Source organism: Trichoplax adhaerens, genomic scaffold (genome assembly GCF_000150275.1).
Source record: "Trichoplax adhaerens TRIADscaffold_4 genomic scaffold, whole genome shotgun sequence".
NCBI lineage: Eukaryota > Metazoa > Placozoa > Uniplacotomia > Trichoplacea > Trichoplacidae > Trichoplax > Trichoplax adhaerens.
In genome coordinates, this window is record NW_002060946.1 from 7,055,013 (window position 1) to 7,073,434 (window position 18,422).

Sequence of the window (18,422 nt, forward strand, 5' to 3'; positions counted from 1 at the left end):
AAGCAACCCTGGTACGACAAAAAAGGAAATATCAGTTACAATATCTATTTGATAAAAAGATGTATCTAAGTTTAACCTTAGTTATAATCTCTAAATCAAGATAATAGTTAATAAGTTACACCATTTGAGAAAGGTAAAAATTATCGTCATAGCAAACCTGTAAACCATTCAAAATAACAAAGATATAACTGAAGGCAATGGTATGATTGCTCATTGAGAAAATACCAAATATCCAAGTTAAGCCAAGGATAGGCAACAAAATAAGAGTGGCTTTCACGATAGATCTAATATAAAATTTATTGTTGGAAGAGAGCAGCTAGAGTTACATCAAAAAATTCAATCAATTTAAGATAGAAGTGCAGTAATTGCAATTATCTGCTACGCTAATATAACTATATTTCGATCTACATAAATTGATTTTACTTTACTTGATTTTTTTTGCGCTATAAAACTGTCGACTAGCTGGATGGATCCCGGATTTATTAGCGGTAACTCGAAGGACGAGAATCATTACTAAAAAATTTACCTATTGGTAAGAATAATCCGGAAAAATTAAAATTTTTATTTAATCTTTAAGACGAAGAACAGATAAAATCTCTCAGCTAAAATACGGTGAAATAATTCAGTCCATACTTAAAGGTAGGTCTACTTGAGCTAGTGTTAGAGAATAATCATGTAAGATTATCGTACGAGTAACGACATGACTGGTCCGATAACTATAGTAGTGTAGAATAGGTAAAACGCGCAAGCTTGCCGTATAACTACCTGAACTAACTAACGAGACAGACGAAAGAAGATAGCTTTTATAATGTTAACTGAGTAACTTGCTAATGTATATTAAATAAACTTACCAAAATGACAAATAAAGCGGGTCCTGTAAATGCCCATATGAATCCACTATGAACTGATAGCCAACACCTATGTTAAGCAAAATAGTACTTTATTTGCATGCATGGCAGCAATTTTTTACACAATGTCGCAAAATTAACGCAGATTCACTTTAATTGTAAGCCTGCGATAACAATGTAAAATAACTAATTAGTCCAACTACGCGTCTTAACTTTCGAAGAGCAAATTTACTTTATTTCACAAAAATTAAACACTTAACGAGGAATTTCACAATCATGTTCTAAGCCGAAAATGAACTGCTAGAAAAAACTAGCAAGCATCTCTAAACTATTTGCTAGTATTCTTTCTTAACATCTAGAGTAGTCGAACAGCTATAAAGTAGCAAGTCAGTACATTATTATGTCTGAAATGATCACAAATAATACCTTTGTTCCTACATATTAGCCATCATAATGTTACCAAATACTTCTATTAAGTATTGAACTCACTTTTATCTTATCTGATTATTGCAACACCGCATTTTATAGTGGTATGCGAGGTCGTTTTATCTTATTTATGATTATTACAAGCCAAGTAATAAGTTATGTCTAAGCGATAGCAGTGATATTTTACTGTATCAAGAAGCTATGTGGCTCGGTAAGGTCTATAGTATTTGAAAATATTTTTATTATCTGTCAAATGAAATGATTCAAAGTAACAATCACGTCAGCCGTAAAATTGGCTGTATAACTTCTTTACTGACAGCATATTATGATTTTTTCAATTACTTTAGACTAAAAATCATATCTCGCTCGTACAAATTTGATCTTATCCAATATTACCTATAAATTATAGTATATATGTTACGGTACTACGTTGCCTAAATTACAGAGTTTAAGAAATTTTTGTTACTGATAGTGTTTTAGTATTATAGTATAGGAAATGCTAGAATTTGTTGTACTTATACCTGTAGGAATTAATATCCTATTGTAAATCAAAAATACTCTTGCTTTATTCGAAAAATGAAAGCTATGAGCGTTATTGTAAAGTGATACATCTATTAGCCAACAACGCTTTGTGAATACGTACGTAATTTCGATAAGATTATTCTTTGTAAATAAATTTTTCTTTTTATCTAATTACATCATTCAGATGTGTCTGGTATTTCTTTGTTAAGATAAACGGTTATTTATGAGTGTATTTATTGGTTTAAATCAGTTAATTTTGTGAGAGAACAGTGAGTAAAGAGTTACGGAATAAAGCTGTTTTGTAGATTATAATTTAGCGTGTCTACTGGTTGTGAGCCTTTTAGAAGGGTAGTTCTTAGACGTTATAGTAGCAGTACTATATTCTTACTAGATCTTTTGGCAGATTAGGGTAGTAATCTGTAGAAGCACCTCAAAGTAAGTGCTTTGCGTTAGACTAGTAAACTTATCAGGAAGTTGTCTGTGACAATATATTATTTTACTTATAATGTTAGTTAGCTAAAAAGGTATAAGCCGACTCACAATTTGTTTACTCCATATCTATCAAACCCTATACCAACCGCTACACCAACAGTCACGATTGGAGAGCCTTCAGTTTAAAAGCATATTTCAAAATAAATTGAGTTTTACGCTAGAATGTTGAAATAAACTTAAACTTCATTATTTATCATTCAAGATTTATTTACCCCATCCTATGGCATAATATAATTTTCTCTTGGAGCTTGTATTGAAAACCGTGATAACTTTTAAGTAAAGGTGAATACCTTCCGCAAGCATCCATGAGAACATCGACAACAGAAGCATATGTAGTGTTATAGCTAAAATTTTGCAGCATATCTAAAGTATAATAAAATACCAAACTTAGTTTATTACTATGTGAAATGGAGATTAATGGGATTACGGTCCGTAACTTTACTTAGAAATAGATGTATCTAAAATAATTTTAATTTCTTTACTGCATCATAAATTCAATAAATTTTTAATTCAGGGAAGGTAGGACATAATTAAAAAAGGAAATTTTAAGGCTAGTAGCTCAAGACAGGCTTATATTACTATATCATTGCACTTACATTATTATTTTTAATTATGCTAGCACCGGTCAAAATGATTCCGATCTGAGATAACAACATTGCCAAAGCCAGATTAATATGAATTTCATGATGTTCCGAAGAAGTACTAACAAATTGATTAATGAAATCATCTAAATTACGGTTAAGAATCGATAATATTTTAACATTTTTTAGTAACTTCTATCAACTTCAGCAGAAAAAATTAAACAGATGATTGATCACAGCTTTAGGTAAAAAGTAAATATTTAAGACTCTATTAAAATTATTGCTACTCGTACTTTACGTAATATATGTCATGTATATTTCTTTATTTAATAATTGTAATTTGTTTTAATTCATCTATAAACCTTATATCGCTGTTACTATTATATTATTTAAATTTTAAAATATCCTAAAAAGCTTTTTAAGTTCTTGGTAAAAACAGAATTTCATTTTATAGCAAATGCAAACGTGTTATTATGATTAGGCGGCTACTACTGTATTTAATCATGTGGCTACCTTAAAGTAAAATAACCATAAATAAACATATTAAGATTTATCTCATCGCTATCTATATCCTACTGTTCTATTTTTGTTTACCGAACAAGGGAAAGAATGACGATAGACATAAACAATGCGATAATTGAAGTACCAGAGCAGATAAATGTTATTGTATCTAAATTAACTAAATGTTCTTGAGAGATCTTGTAGAAAGAATAAAAAAAATAGATCAATAGTTTAGAGAGATATATAGTAAATGATAAAATGATTAAGATTTGGCGAAAGAGATACAGCGTAAAGCTTGCTAAAATGGCATTGACTGTATGATAAGATAAAGTAACATATGAACTCAAGAGTATCCTTAGCGTAATGAAAAACAAATCGAGATTAAATTTATATTACATATGAAAATACAATTAGAATTAAGATGATATCATTTAACTATAGTCTAAATTTTAAATTGACTTAATAAAGGTAAATTTACAATAGACAAGATAAATGATGTTTGTGAAACTTTATAAAGCCTCCGTTGTTAGCTAAATCCTTTCCTAGGTAATATAATCGGTCTAAAATATTTTATTTCTAAACTGCTAACCTCTACTTCTGTAACGCGCATTAATATTGCAAAATGCGTTAAATGGTTACACCGACAGTGGGTATGAGTTTGATTCCAATGAACAACGCTGCAACCACTATCTGACCAATTTCCTGAGCTAGGATTTAAATAAGCAATATTGAAAACAGACTGGTTAGAAATTTGTTTCGTTACCTCACATATTACTATATCTGATTTTCGGTCAGATTTCGATTTACCTTTTGGAATTGGTAGCAAATTCCCAAAATACACAAACTGGTTGAAAAGTTGTAGTAAAATTGACCTAGTTCAAGGTATAATTTTAATGGTGGTCTAAATACTACTGACCATAGAAAGCGGTAGTATTTGATTGCAATCATGATTTCTAGTCTACTTTTACATTACCTTGTTATGAAATAAAGTGAAAGTAAAAGGATTGGAATTATTCAACTTCGGCATAGGTGTTACAGTGCAACCCAAAATTAGGGAATTTAGATAGGTATTGGATGCTTGACTGGAGCTTAATAAGCAGGTTAATTAAATAGTAGTATAAAAAAATACTTTTAGAAAACCAATATATCAAAATATAAAAAATTAATACTAGATGTAGAGATTAGGTTTATTTTTTAGTGCAAACCCTTCCGTATCCGAATTTGCTTTTTGCTTATTCATGATATACTGTAAGGATTTATACGCGCTGATGGAAACGATTACATTATCTATACCGTGATATGAACAATAATAGATTTAGAAATGAAAACAATTTCGTTCAATTTAGTCACTTAATGCTCTAGCATGAAAATATATAATACACACTTTTGTTGAGTTATTTAATGGCTCTAAATATCACACGAATTAAACAATATTGACTAGATGAAATTATCATTTGCTGAATCAAAGCTCTGCAAAATTAATATTATACGATTTACAAATAAAATAGCTAAATAATCGCGATAACAAAGGCTCATATTACGTAAAAAGTATCACATAAAACGTGATTCAATTGTGTGAAATTAGAATGGACAGGAATACTGTATATATAAATTAGAGTAAATATACAATCGCAGCCTTTAAATAAAATAGATTTACTGATGTGCGTACTGTTCGATGAACATAATCAAACTAGTATTCGTAGAAATAGGATCATTGCTAGCTAGTAGGTTGTAATTTGCATAATGAGATTATTAAAATCGGATTTTAAAGATTGCCGCATTAACAGTGGAACAAATGTATAATAAAGGCATTCCACCGGCCACATTATTATAGGCTGCAAAAATTTTTATTATTACTTTCAAATCCTTTGAAAATGTTATATGAAGAAAGACCGACAATAAATGCGAAAGCTTCTCATAGAAAAGTTAGTCGCTAATTACCTATTTCTGTAGCAAGATGAGATGGTGGTAATGTCAAAGAATATTTTTGAATTAATGAATTATGATCAGTAGTATCCGTCGCCTCCATGGAAAATCCGTAGTTGATATATAAAGATGATGACTCTTTGACAATATTCACATCTAGAGTCCAAAAAAGAGAAATAGGACCATAGTTACACCAACTAGCAATGTATCCTTGATTCTAAATCTTAGAAACAAATTACTAATGATAACTTATAACATATTTTCTGAAACTATCGGTATTATAACTGACCGCAGTAAAGTTATACGATATTAATACTTTTGTCATTTGATAAAAAAGAAAGCTTTCGATACTGAAAATTGAATGCTTTAATAAAACTACTAAAGATCTGCAAGCTTACCCAGGTTAGGAGATTTGAAGATAAACGACTGGTTAACGGCTAAGACATGGCCAACATCTTTTGAGACTTTATCAGTTACATTCAAAATATCTGCGGATATTGCATCTTTCTAAATGGAATACATTTGTGTAATAAAACTTATGCTATTAACGATACTTTGAAAAATATTTGATATTGGTAAATAGCAGTGCAAAAGGCTATTATAAAGAGTTAATGTTGCTATAACCTAGGCCTTACAGCTATAATTTATCGTGAAGTCATATAATTAATCAATTACAACTTGATTACAGGTAATTACTTACAATCTCATGTCATGATTTAAAATATCTAAAACATAACTACTCCGCTCAGTAACACTATAATTCCGAGTAAATTTTTATGGATCGAATTATTATAGACCTAATAACTATACCATCACTTAATTACATTTTTTGCAATTAAACTATTTCAAAAGTTCTTGCGAATAAAAGTAATAACTATTATGGCAATTTAATCTTCTATTAGCTCCAATAAAATCTTATATGTTTAAGTTGACTTTAAAAAAAGCATAAATTTCATTAGGGCAAATATTGGGCTCTATTTACGCCGCAAGCATGCAGAAAGCTAAATTTTTTTAGTCCAAAGTATATAGCTAAATTAATATTTAATAATATTATGCATTAAAGTCAATTTCTGCGGTATCTCAGCATAAAAAACCTAAAACTTAGAATTGTGCAAAATCAAAAATCATCAGATTTCCTCGAATGCAGTGGCATTAAGTGTCTCAAAATCAGAAAGGATCAAAATTTGAAAATTTATAATTTTTATTTTATTACACAAACTACTTCCTCAATCTAGAATAAAACCAACTAATTCTGAGAGATGAAATCTCCTGCTTATATGAGTTATTTTTCTAACATGTTTAGATCTATAATTTCTAGATAATCTAGTATCAAATTACTGGCATAATCTTTGGTGTTCAACCATCTTAAGAAGACATTCTTAATTAATGCTACAATGTTTACTGTAATTATTTTTTAGCACGGATATGTGCTCAATGCTATCTTAAGATTCTAGTTAATCTACTATTGCGGATCTATAGTATCAATCTAAAAATCTGACATGCCACTTAGCGACTTCCTACAAGCTATTAAGCTATTTTGGGCTGCACTATCGTGGCAGGTGCTTTAATTAATCAATAGGAAGATTATTGTGATAAAAGTATATCCTCACCTTACTAGTTTTACGCCATGCATTCAGGTTATGCTTTGAAGTTAGAATGCCAAGAGTACTGAAATAAACCTAAAGTATAAGTTAATCCGTTTATTAGTATAGGTCTTCAGTAATACAAAATTAACAAGCTAATAGCAGTATGTCAATGCTTATGTGCTCATACTGTATCACCAAATTTAATGTGGTGTAGTTTATTAAGATTTATTAATAACTGGAAGGACTTAGAATCTTAGTTGAAATTCCAATAATAGAAATTAACATTTCAATAGATGACATGTATATTTGCTTATATGTGAATGGCATCGTAGTCTATTATCATTACAGGTATTTATCGAATCCACTTCATTACATTAAATATGCTAATAAAAGATGAAACAATTAATCTGAATTATCTTGTCAATAGTAAAGAATTCACGTTTTAAAATCTGTTCAATGTTTAAAGGTACTCCTATACTGCTATATCACTTAATTTATCCTGTAGGCAAATTACTAGTCCAATTTACTTGTAATATTTGCCAACATTAGGGTAATCTGCAGTCTAATTTGATGATGGATGCGGTAACAACGGCGTTAAAAATCAATAAACTAGTCAATTAATTAATTAATTAATTAATTATTAGGCAATAAACTTGATAATGGTAAAATTTTCAATTAATCAATTAACTTATTATTGGACGATAGGAATTTAGATGAATGATTCATATCGGAATGACCTGCTGCACCAGGGAAAAATATTCATGAAGCTCGAAGTAAACGTAGAGCATACGTATATGAAGACATTGATCGACTAGATTTCAGAACTTAGAACTAGATTCACTTACTGTTTTGTTTCTCTATTTGAATAGCTTAAATGAGCTTTTATTTTTATTTACAGTAAACATTTATGTTCGACTCCGTCATCCTAACTTTATTGTCAGATATAGAAGTAGAACAGAGTGAGATATAGTCAGCCTTGTTCCGAACACATAGCTAACTTCACAATACTGGCATACTATACAAACGACATGATATGATCTGACCTTAGCAAACTCCTATCGTCATAAACTACTGCTTACATACATTTGAATTATCTGGTGAAATGGTCTAGTATTTCTGCTAATAGCTATATATAGTGTGTGTACATGAAGCTTCTTGGAAAGGCTACTATACTATCATACGCTTTAGCATATTGTACCAATAGTGTATATTTAAGTTCATGAAAAATCTATTCTATTTTGTCTAGGGATATTACCAAGTAAAAACCGTGAGCTGAAAATCTACTATTTCATATATTGTTACTTATATCTTATCAATAGGTATCTTGCAACTATCTACATCAATAGATACTTTAAACTACAAATCATTTGGGTTACTACATTACGATACTATTGGATCAAATTTCGAATGCAACTTGCCGTTCTTAATAGTAAAAATCTTTATAGATGAAATATTATAAGTAAAATCTTAAGGTAGACTTTATTGAAACAATGCAATTGGATATCTGATAAGCTGGAATACCTTGGCATAATTTGTTTGATTTAATGTTCCGTTTAGGTTAACTGGATAATTCAGCTTTAACAATGCTTGATGTGCAATAATTATATCATCTGAATTAATAGTACCATTTGTATCGAGAGCTTTTTGAAGGTTAGTCAGTATAGTAATGGCTTGCTTGCCTGTAAAGCTTGTCTGATTCTTAGAAATCTAATTGAAATAGAAGTTATTAAGGGTAGACATCGATAAGAAAATCGAAAAAGTAAGTGAAGCGATAGTATACTCAACCTGATTGTAAATATCTAGAAATTCTACGGAGATATTGCTTGCATAGGGAGTAACGGTTGTTGGTATATAGGTCACCCTGGTGGATAGTCAACATTTATAACGCAATTGCTGAGCTACTAAGAATTTTAGAAAGTGACTATAGCTTCTTTAATAATATCAAAAGCCAATAACGTATTGCATTCTAGAACTCTTTACTTAAGATTATATATATCGATTGAATGTTATACACTTATGAGGATACATACTCAATGCTGCTAGCATTTGCTTGGGTAGAGACTGATGTTGTCAGTATGTTTGTTAATAAGATTGAAGGTGGAGAGCTATTTACGGTGTTTTGACTTTGCAATAATTGGCAACTGATCGAAGACATGGAGCAAATGTTTGTCTGTTTGATCGTTGATTCAGGAACAGGTGATAGACTCGTAGAAACAGCTTGCAATGTCCTGGCATTAGTCAGATTTGTTGTACTATCATTTGGATGGTTTGCAACGGAATCTGCAGTTGATATGGCAACTTTTAAACTGCTGGCTAGGGGTTGTGAAGAAGATACCGAAAATTCAGCTACTCCATTCTTTTGACTGCTTTCAATAGTGAGTAAAATATCTCTGTTGCTATTACTTGCAGAAGCTGCTGGAATGACTACAGTGGCATTAATATTAGTGTTCGAAGGCAGTATAGAATCGAAAATACTAATTCCACTATAAACTGAGGTCGCCGCTACTGCTTCGTTGATTCCTGAAGAAGAAGTTAATGTACCTTTAACAGATAGTGATGCCATCCAATTTGTCATTACTTCTGAAGCCGATGTTTCTACATATATTTCTGATGTACTTGCTACCCCATCAGGAAGAGATACAGAGGTTGTTGTCGTACTCATTATTAGAGTAGAAATGGATACACTCATTTCATAAGAGTAATAAATAGATTCTGACCATGACACTTGAGTCATTAAGCTTGGAGATAGAATGTCACTTGAAAGATTTATGGAATCATCGATGGTTTCTTTCGTGAATAAGATAGTATCGTGCAATATTGTTGTTGATTCAAGCTGTAATGATTGCACGGTATTTATTGGAGACAAGAGTACGTTTGAAAGCAATAGAGAATTGCTAAGCATTTCTTTCGAAGAGAGAATGCCATTAAGAAACATCGATGTACTAATATTATCAGGTAAAGCTAAATTAGTGATAGAAGTAGATTCAGATAGGGATGATTGAACTAAATTTGAAGATGAGATGGAATATTCGTATGTCGAGGAATCATAGAGTGATTCACTTGATAGAGTAGTATCAAGCGAATTAGTTGTACTTGAATTATTGGTAGCTGAAATATAATTTTAATTCAAATTAGATATTGCAAAATATACGTAAGGCACCTTACAGAAATTAATTTTTCATTAGCTCGTTATTGTCTGATATGCTTATAAAAATACTGAAGAAATTATGCCTAGATGCGATAGGAATGGTATAATTTACTTTCATCAATGGTAAAATTATACTGAGATAGCAAAATTATTAAATATTACATCTCTAGAATATCTTAATCAAACGCAGTAATTTAGCAACTTTAAGAGAATAAAAAAGTTCAAGCATTTCCCAAATTATTAGTGTCAAGGGTTTAATAATCGCTTATAATGTCTTACTCGTAGAATGCATTGCTTCTGAACTTGAAAATAATAAAATTAGGATAAAGGTTGGAATTGAAAGAGAAGGAAATTTAAGTTAATATAGAGTATTAAAGCGATACGAAACTTTATCTCCAAAACCTAGTGGAGAAGATCTCGTAGTACGGAAAACGTTTGGCGTTCAGAATAATCAAATTCTACGATGCGGCCTGTTAGGATGATCTATCTACATTTAATTTTCTATATTCCGTTATTTCAGAATTCATGTAGATGAAATGACTAGCAGACAGATTCATTTAGATAGCTTTCTATATGTTTAGAATCTACAGTATATGGACACATTGATAGGATATCATTATAAGATATTACTCACCTTGTAAAACTACTGTAGATCGCTACGTCTCAATTTAACATTCATATGCTAAGATACGTGTATATAGTACTTAAAGGCACGAAACATAGCATCATATGCTAGGTAGTCCTATCAATCGATAAATGGAATAGATTCCATGGGTTTTGATATCGAGTATTAAGATGCTGGTAGTAATATTTCGATGTTCTGTAGTCAACTCGAAGTTGCAATCACTTTTAATTGCATTTATCAATAATAGCTAATTTGTGGCCATCAGGTAAATATATGTCACAGTACGAACTACCGTTTAAAACTGAATGACTAAAATTAGTGAATTAACATTTATATATGGTAATAACTATTAACGGCTTACAGCAAGAACCACGGCAGTTTTTTATTTGTTACCGTAAATTATGCTGCACTGTAGCAGGAGTTGTTATATAGTAACTGATGTTGATTGATCACAGTGCTATGTCTTGTGGTGCTTGTGATTAAGGGATATTGAATCCCTGAAACTTTAAAGATTTGTTTTACGTTATCTTTGTCACGAAACTGGTTTGTGACAATATGTTATCTGTTTCTTTCATTAGTGAAATATTTCCATTCAAACTATATGCTCTGCTAGAAGAACTGTCCTGTAACCGGCTGTATCCCCGATATTCTCGTAAAGATGAATTAGATTAACGTTTTGATTAAGATTTCATGCGCGTTCTCGACATGAATAACGTAATACTCTACAGGAAGATAGATTATTGCAATCGATCATAATTTCTATTTTAGGTATTCTTAATAGCAACTTACATAATTCGCATAATGTGCGTGCATCACTGCTACAAGAGCGAGTTTTCCATTTCCAGCTGCTACCAATATATTCGATAACGACACATCGATATCCGGCAACGTTAGGCTCGTCGGTGTCCCAATTTGTATAATTTCCGGTAGACTTATTCAGGCTCAGCCATACAAAATCATTTGGGCCATTTAAGTTATGAACATCATATAAATCTAACCAGTAAATTTTATTTGTAAGCACTTCAGAAGTAGCAGCAGCTAATCGTTGCGAAGAGTTTAGGGTAACCACATTTCCGCCTATGTTTGCACAAAAACTCTCAGAATCAGCAAATGAACGCTGGCCATAATTTTCTATTCCGTAGCATAACCCTTCAAACAAGACGTAATTAGGTGGACAAATCGGTACTGTTGCAGCTAAAGTGGTATCAAAAATGGAATTCAAATTAGTATATCTAACATTGATCAGTGATTTTGCAAACATTAGCTAATTGATAGGTACCGTAATCGATCAAATGATACTATACTATTTTATATTAAAACCCATGGTACATTTTTGTGATGAGAAGTCATAATTATAAATGTAAATCATATACAAGTAGCTGGATATGGATCCTAATTGGCACAACAACTGCGATATTTAGAAATCATCTAAGTTTCGATTTGAACAAGCTCAAATTATGATGAGACAGCAATATAATCGCGAAATGATCTAAAGAACACAACGTAAGGCGAAAATTAAAATTAAAGTAATACATTATATTTACAGTTGAAATGCATAATTAAATAAGAGTCCACTTGGATTTTAACTGAAGGTAATAAATGAACTAATTCTAAAAAAATATACTGACAATAGTCGCTTATTGGCCTGCTAGTATTATTAAAATGTAACTTAGCTGTTAATAAAATAACCAGCATTCTATTCAAACTGTCTGTGTCTACTCTTCTAATTTGATTCGCAATAGTTAATCATACATGATTATTAACTTGTGATAGAAGCTGTCGGGTGTAATGTAAAATAATTTTAATAATTTTAATTTTGAACGAATACGAAGCATTTCTTGCATCATCTACTTTGAACGATGCTAGCCAACTATGAAAAGCATAAATTGCATAAGCCAGGCGTTGATACTGTTATTGACGAAAAACTTTAATTTTTTACGTATTGGATAAAATCAATCTGCATAGCTTTCATGTGATTAAAATAATTGGAAAGAATGTCTACTAAGGTTATAGAATTTATATTTAAGTGTATTTACAAAAGAAGCAATCATCCCAATCAATATACCTGCATTAGTTAAATATCTTGAGCGTTTTACGATCCATATCGTTAATAGCTAAATATAAATCGAAATAAACAACACGTTAATATGAGACAATTTACACTATTATTGCATGAATACTCGATATTAGTATTGCTCTACACTGTATAGCTGCTATGGCAATCATGTTCTCGAATTTTTAAATGCATGAAAGCTATAAAGTGACTATATATTAAAAATAGCAAATTTGTCTCGATGATTCATTCACTTAAATGAATGTTAAATAAAACTAATCTCTATCTCTATCATATTTATATATAGCATCTGGTTCGATATTAATGAGTCGGCAGAGTTTTAAATTGGTTTCAATAAGACTATTCAATTTCAAGGTGTAATAACTGAAAAAATATTCAATGAAACGTTGTTCTTCTTGCATTCAGACGAATGTCTAGGATAATTTAAAAAATTAGATTTTAATTTCTTTATAAGACTGGTATATTTTTTGTCCTCCTAATGTTATTAATGTTGTTAGCAAATGAAATCTTAATGCATGCATAATATTAGTTTCCACCAACAGCTGATACGTAATATTGTAGAGCTAGAAGTCTTGACTATCAATCATTTTTGTGATAAAATTTCATATTGGCTTACAATTGTAAGTCGAAATTCAAATAATAAATGGCTTTGACTACAAACTAGTTAAAATAAAACAATTCCGGAACGAATATAAAAATAGTTATTGGATCTATATTTCATATTATATTTCTATTAAACTAAGACCTATGATTATCTGTTTTGCAGCTAGAGAGTTCTCAATATAATTAAAAGCTTCCAAGAATGGCTTTACCAGTAATTAATAGGTATTACATCCAATGTAGCTTCCCTACTATGTGGTTAAATTAAAAGTTATTTAAGAAAATCTGAAGTAAAAATGCGTTGAGTTAGACACTAGCGGGAGATTATCCTTGATAACTTTTTAAATTAAGTATCTTAATACTTTGCAATAATTTATAACTCACGCTTAGTTCTCAAAATCAATTGATATTTCAAGATTATGGCATATTAACAAAACGTTATTATGAAGCCTTCTATAGAACGAGCTACTAATCACTTTGAAACTAGATGAACTGGACATGTTTTTGTAAATTCAACTTCTCCGAAAGATGTAGGACTCTAGCAGGATTATGATCTAACTAAGTATTGCCTGCCGATATCTCTAGGGTTAATACTAATGGTTGAATACGATATTCGCAGACAGGCCGTTTACTATTAACATGATAAGAGCGCTTGTATGCAGGAGAAATAAGTACATTAAATAAAACCAAACTTAGCTCTAGTAAACTACTTTATTTGTGACTTTCTATCCATAAAATTTCTATCAAAGTCTGCAGATTGAAATTAGTATTCACATTATCGACTACATTAATTTCAAAAGAATACAAAAAATTTGAATAATAGTATTTTAATATCAGCACCTCCATCTGAAGATATTATGAAACACCCTATTATTATTTAAACTGTTAGCAAATTAATTAACTTTGACAGATAACTGTTCCCAAGGGAATATTTTCGAGAATAATAGTGGGCAAGATCTGAAATTTCATGAATAAACTTAGTTTTAGCCCCAAAATTACGTTACTCTAGCATTATGACATGGTACAGTTAAGGCTATATACGGTTGAATAACTGAATCAACTGCTATTAGGGTACTAACGCAAATTAATCGTGATATTCAACAAGAACAAGAGACAGCTTTCGAAATTTAAATGAAATCTATTAATAGCGTAACATACGCATAGTAACGAAATTATGATAAAATAAATATTTGATCTGCTACCATTTACTCATTCTTTGCGAAATCGTGCAACATCAATCAGCTCAGACTGAAATAGATTCATTTTTGTATCTCTTTTATTCTCTAACATAACTGATTAAGAAAGCAAGTTTTTATCGAGGCCTTTTGGTCGTCATTATTCTTACTTTTGTAATTTTCTTTCAAGCAATAAGCTATTATACTAGTTAATTCATTGTTAGATATAATGCTTTGTATACGGCAACATTGAAGCCCTATCTACATCAACATTTCCATAAACTGTATTACTTGGCAAAGTAGTGCTGTAGCAATACAGCTTTTAAATGTTGTTAACTTTATAGCGCTTATGGTCCAGTAGTTAATGTACATACTGTGATTATTCGATGAGTTTTCGGTGGTGTAGATAGTGTATTTAGTATTTAATAAGCACGATACAATTTTTAATTGAGAAGGACTATTTCGGTAGGCTGGCCATGTAGACAAGTAAAAATTAGAAGCAAAAAATAAAGGAAGCCAATAAAGAAAAAGTAGTAATTTCGAGCTTAAAACCAATAAAAAATATCACGTCTAAGACAATCGATTTGAAAAATAATTTTAGGATTGGATATTAACAGCAAATTTTCTATCCATATACGTATGACTAATTTTCTTCGTGTACATATTTAATCTGACATTTTCGTAGTACGATCAGAACCATATGGTAAATCCTCCAACGATAGCGATTGATATGTAGCGTTTTAGTGCATTAAATATTTTTATTGGCAGTATTTTACAGTATTAAAACCTCTATAAATGAACCATTTAAGAATTAATAATTAGTAAATATGCCATACAGGACAAACTCTAATGTATTTGTATTGCGCACATTGATTCAGAAATAACTTTTTCGATAACTGCTAAAATTAGAGTCCACACATTGCACTTGATGATCAACCTCATACTGATATTACTATTATCGAAGCGATTATTTCGGTAAATTCATGTAGGCGATTTTTCGATACACGAATATATTATCAAAAATGACCGATAGTTCCTTCTTAATTTTGTTCAGACTTACCAATACCATATAGTGATGAGTTTTCGAGGAAAGTTGATATATTAAGACCATGATTTAATCTAAATCGGTCGGAGATATAATAACTTAAAAATAATTGGTCAGCTAAGTCATAAAATTACTCTAGCAGCGGTTTGCAATAAATACACGAGTGTTGTTCCTGACGGTATGCCAGGCTATTCTTAAATAGTGGAGAAAACCAATGATAAACAGTTGACTATTGTTAAGTGATTACAGTTAATTATTATGCTATTCGGCTATTCTACGAATGTAAGGGCTTATAATTTTTATCTATATATATTAAATTCATGAAATAATGCAATAATTAGATATCCTTATTCCCTTTGCACTTTATGTTAATGCATGTTATTTATAAATGGTTACTTTTAATTATTGTCAATTGACCTATTTGATATGCCATAATATTCAAAATTTGTTTATTTAATGCAGTCAGCTCTTTATTTGCAGATAACCTTTGTTTTTTTAATACTGTGCTGTAATTACTAGAAATAAATTTGTTTTATTAATTTCATAATATAATAATTTGGAGACATGAATTGTATATTCAAATTGGATCCAGTTTATGGCAAAGATAAACAAAATATTATTCACAAGTTTGCAAGATGACCAGTAGTAAATGAAAACCTTTATTATTAATATCCATAAATTAAACATTATCACCACTTCTACCTTATAATGTTGACTGATGGCTTAAGAATGGGATCATACGTCATATATACTATAAAAGATCATATTAAAAGCATTAAATTACATGCAGTGCGAATAATTTAACAATCATACAAATATTGTCAAATAAGCCAAATGATCTTAGTTTGATGGATAGATTTAATTAGGTGGATAGGTCTATGCATGCACTATAATTTTCGCCATATGCCAGCAGCGTATTTTATGCAGCTTATTTCCTGCTACTAAGCTTCCATTATACCGTCATTTTTTTGAATATGACCTAAATAAAGTGTAATATAGATATCAGCATTATAACCAATCAAATAGTTTCACAGATTAAGTGCTTGTAGAATGTGACTACTGTAATATCAGGTATTAAAGTATTATCACCTTAGTCGAATGATTAATGTAAAGTTTAATTACGAATATCAGTCCCCTAAAATATCCAATTAGAATATTTAATCTACGTTGCTTTGGCACCTTAACGTCAAAATATTATCCAATTCCAAAGCCGGAATCAATAATCTTATTATCAGTAGCAGTATAAATAAAATTAGCAATTAAATATATAATTGTAGAATAGCTTAAAGTCATTTTATAATATCAGTATTACTCTATACAGCAATAAAATCTCATTTTCATACGTAGATTGTATTGTTACCCTAAATATTTAATCTACATGCATTATTAAAATCTGTACGGTTTTGAAGATTGAATAGACAAAGCAGATAAACGCTATAGAAAATGGTATTTACCTCATTAATTAACCAATAGTGATATTTCAACGAGACACAGTAAATTTTTTTTTCATTTATATGATATAGAGTCTCTAATTATATTCACTATCAGCATCATTCCAGTTATATATTATTCATTGATTAATTTCATTAATTGTAGCAGAACATCGTTACAAATCTCCTGTTATGAAAGTTACTTAATATCAATAGTAAATTGTCTATTTTCATATTTATTAAATTATATCATATTTCAAATATATTATCTCATGGAAGAGTCTTTTTGTATCTATTTCAACAATACACTACTTCGTTAATTTTTAATTTTTTTATAGAAGTTGACTATTTAAGTTAGATCATAACACCAATTAAAATCTAAGAATTTCGTCAAGATGATATTTACACAAGCCTATTTTTAATACCTTATAATATGTCTACGAGGCAAATAATTTTAGTGTAGAGATCTTTTTGGTACCAGAATTCCCTCAATATTCACACGTGTTATAGTCAAATAGAAGCTATAGCCGATTTCAAGGTGGATAGTTGGTGCCTATACCAATATTGCTCTTCATCAATTACATTAAATCGTAATTGTATTAGCAGTTCAAGTTTGTTTAAAAATATGCACACTTAACACAATTATCTAACTTATTCATATACCTTCTTACTGTCCCAAAAAGGTGACTGTTACTATTTTGATAAATAAACAAGGCTAACTACGTGATATAGCAACTGGAAGTGGAATTTTAAGATTAAGATCCTAGATTTTATATCACTAAAACCGATTATCAGTACATAAAAAAGAGGTAGTTTAAGACCAATCAGTCTCTTCATAATAACTAAATCAACTAATTTGTAGGAAGACGTAAAAAATTAGTTTGATAGTCGTCTCAGATTTTATAATTTTTTTAGTAATTTCTTTTCATGTCTTGTTTTATTTGAATAAAATTCTTATATACGAGTAAAAGGGCATAAAATTAGCCCGAATTGTATTTAATTTATCAACAGCATTATACTATACCTAAATAGGTCCACTATCTGGAAAACATTGAATCCACAGATATGCTTAATTTAGTTGACTATAACAATAACACATAAAGTAGAGTGGGCGTAAATTGCTAGTAGTGAACCATCTCATACTGGTAGTAAATGCATGGTAATAATTATCCACAGGAAAATTTTACGAAATAGCAATGTTACGGATTTACTAGCGTTTCTGTATCTAACTATATGATTTCTTGTATTGCATTCATATCGGTTTTACTGCAACCTTATCAGAGCTTAACGGCACTAGTTCTGTTCCGTACTAGATCAGTATAGGTACTGTATTGTACAGTGTATAAGGTGGTAAGAAATCAGAATAAAGGTAGATATTCACGTGGAAACTTAGCTGCCGATCTCGCTTCAGTTGATTGAGAGCATACCAAAAATCAGACGCTA

At 30.3% G+C, this 18,422-nt stretch overlaps 3 protein-coding genes across 3 annotated transcripts in view; all 3 read right to left on the reverse strand.

Moving 5' to 3' along the window:
* Positions 1-4,397, reverse strand: part of TRIADDRAFT_55989 (uncharacterized protein) — a gene marked incomplete at both ends in the record, with an annotated part of 5,023 nt that extends 626 nt beyond the window's left edge. Inside the window, 10 exons of the mRNA XM_002112158.1 lie at positions 158-284; positions 429-526; positions 852-918; positions 2,337-2,403; positions 2,501-2,651; positions 2,885-3,015; positions 3,516-3,567; positions 3,960-4,077; positions 4,178-4,242; positions 4,344-4,397. Of these exons, the coding sequence (XP_002112194.1) occupies positions 158-284; positions 429-526; positions 852-918; positions 2,337-2,403; positions 2,501-2,651; positions 2,885-3,015; positions 3,516-3,567; positions 3,960-4,077; positions 4,178-4,242; positions 4,344-4,397 (930 nt within the window). The remainder of the gene's footprint in view (positions 1-157; positions 285-428; positions 527-851; positions 919-2,336; positions 2,404-2,500; positions 2,652-2,884; positions 3,016-3,515; positions 3,568-3,959; positions 4,078-4,177; positions 4,243-4,343) is intronic.
* Positions 4,398-5,303: 906 nt separating this feature from the next.
* TRIADDRAFT_55990 (uncharacterized protein) lies at positions 5,304-9,544 on the reverse strand (the record flags this gene model as incomplete). Its single annotated transcript, XM_002112159.1, has 6 exons — positions 5,304-5,452; positions 5,695-5,803; positions 6,907-6,975; positions 8,404-8,589; positions 8,668-8,743; positions 8,913-9,544. 6 exons carry the CDS (start codon positions 9,542-9,544, stop codon positions 5,304-5,306), a joined length of 1,221 nt encoding a protein of 406 aa, XP_002112195.1.
* A 1,799-nt stretch (positions 9,545-11,343) lies between these two features.
* On the reverse strand, positions 11,344-15,615 carry TRIADDRAFT_55991 (uncharacterized protein; the record flags this gene model as incomplete). Its single annotated transcript, XM_002112160.1, has 3 exons — positions 11,344-11,849; positions 12,721-12,769; positions 15,565-15,615. 3 exons carry the CDS (start codon positions 15,613-15,615, stop codon positions 11,344-11,346), a joined length of 606 nt encoding a protein of 201 aa, XP_002112196.1.
* Positions 15,616-18,422: the final 2,807 nt, after the last annotated feature.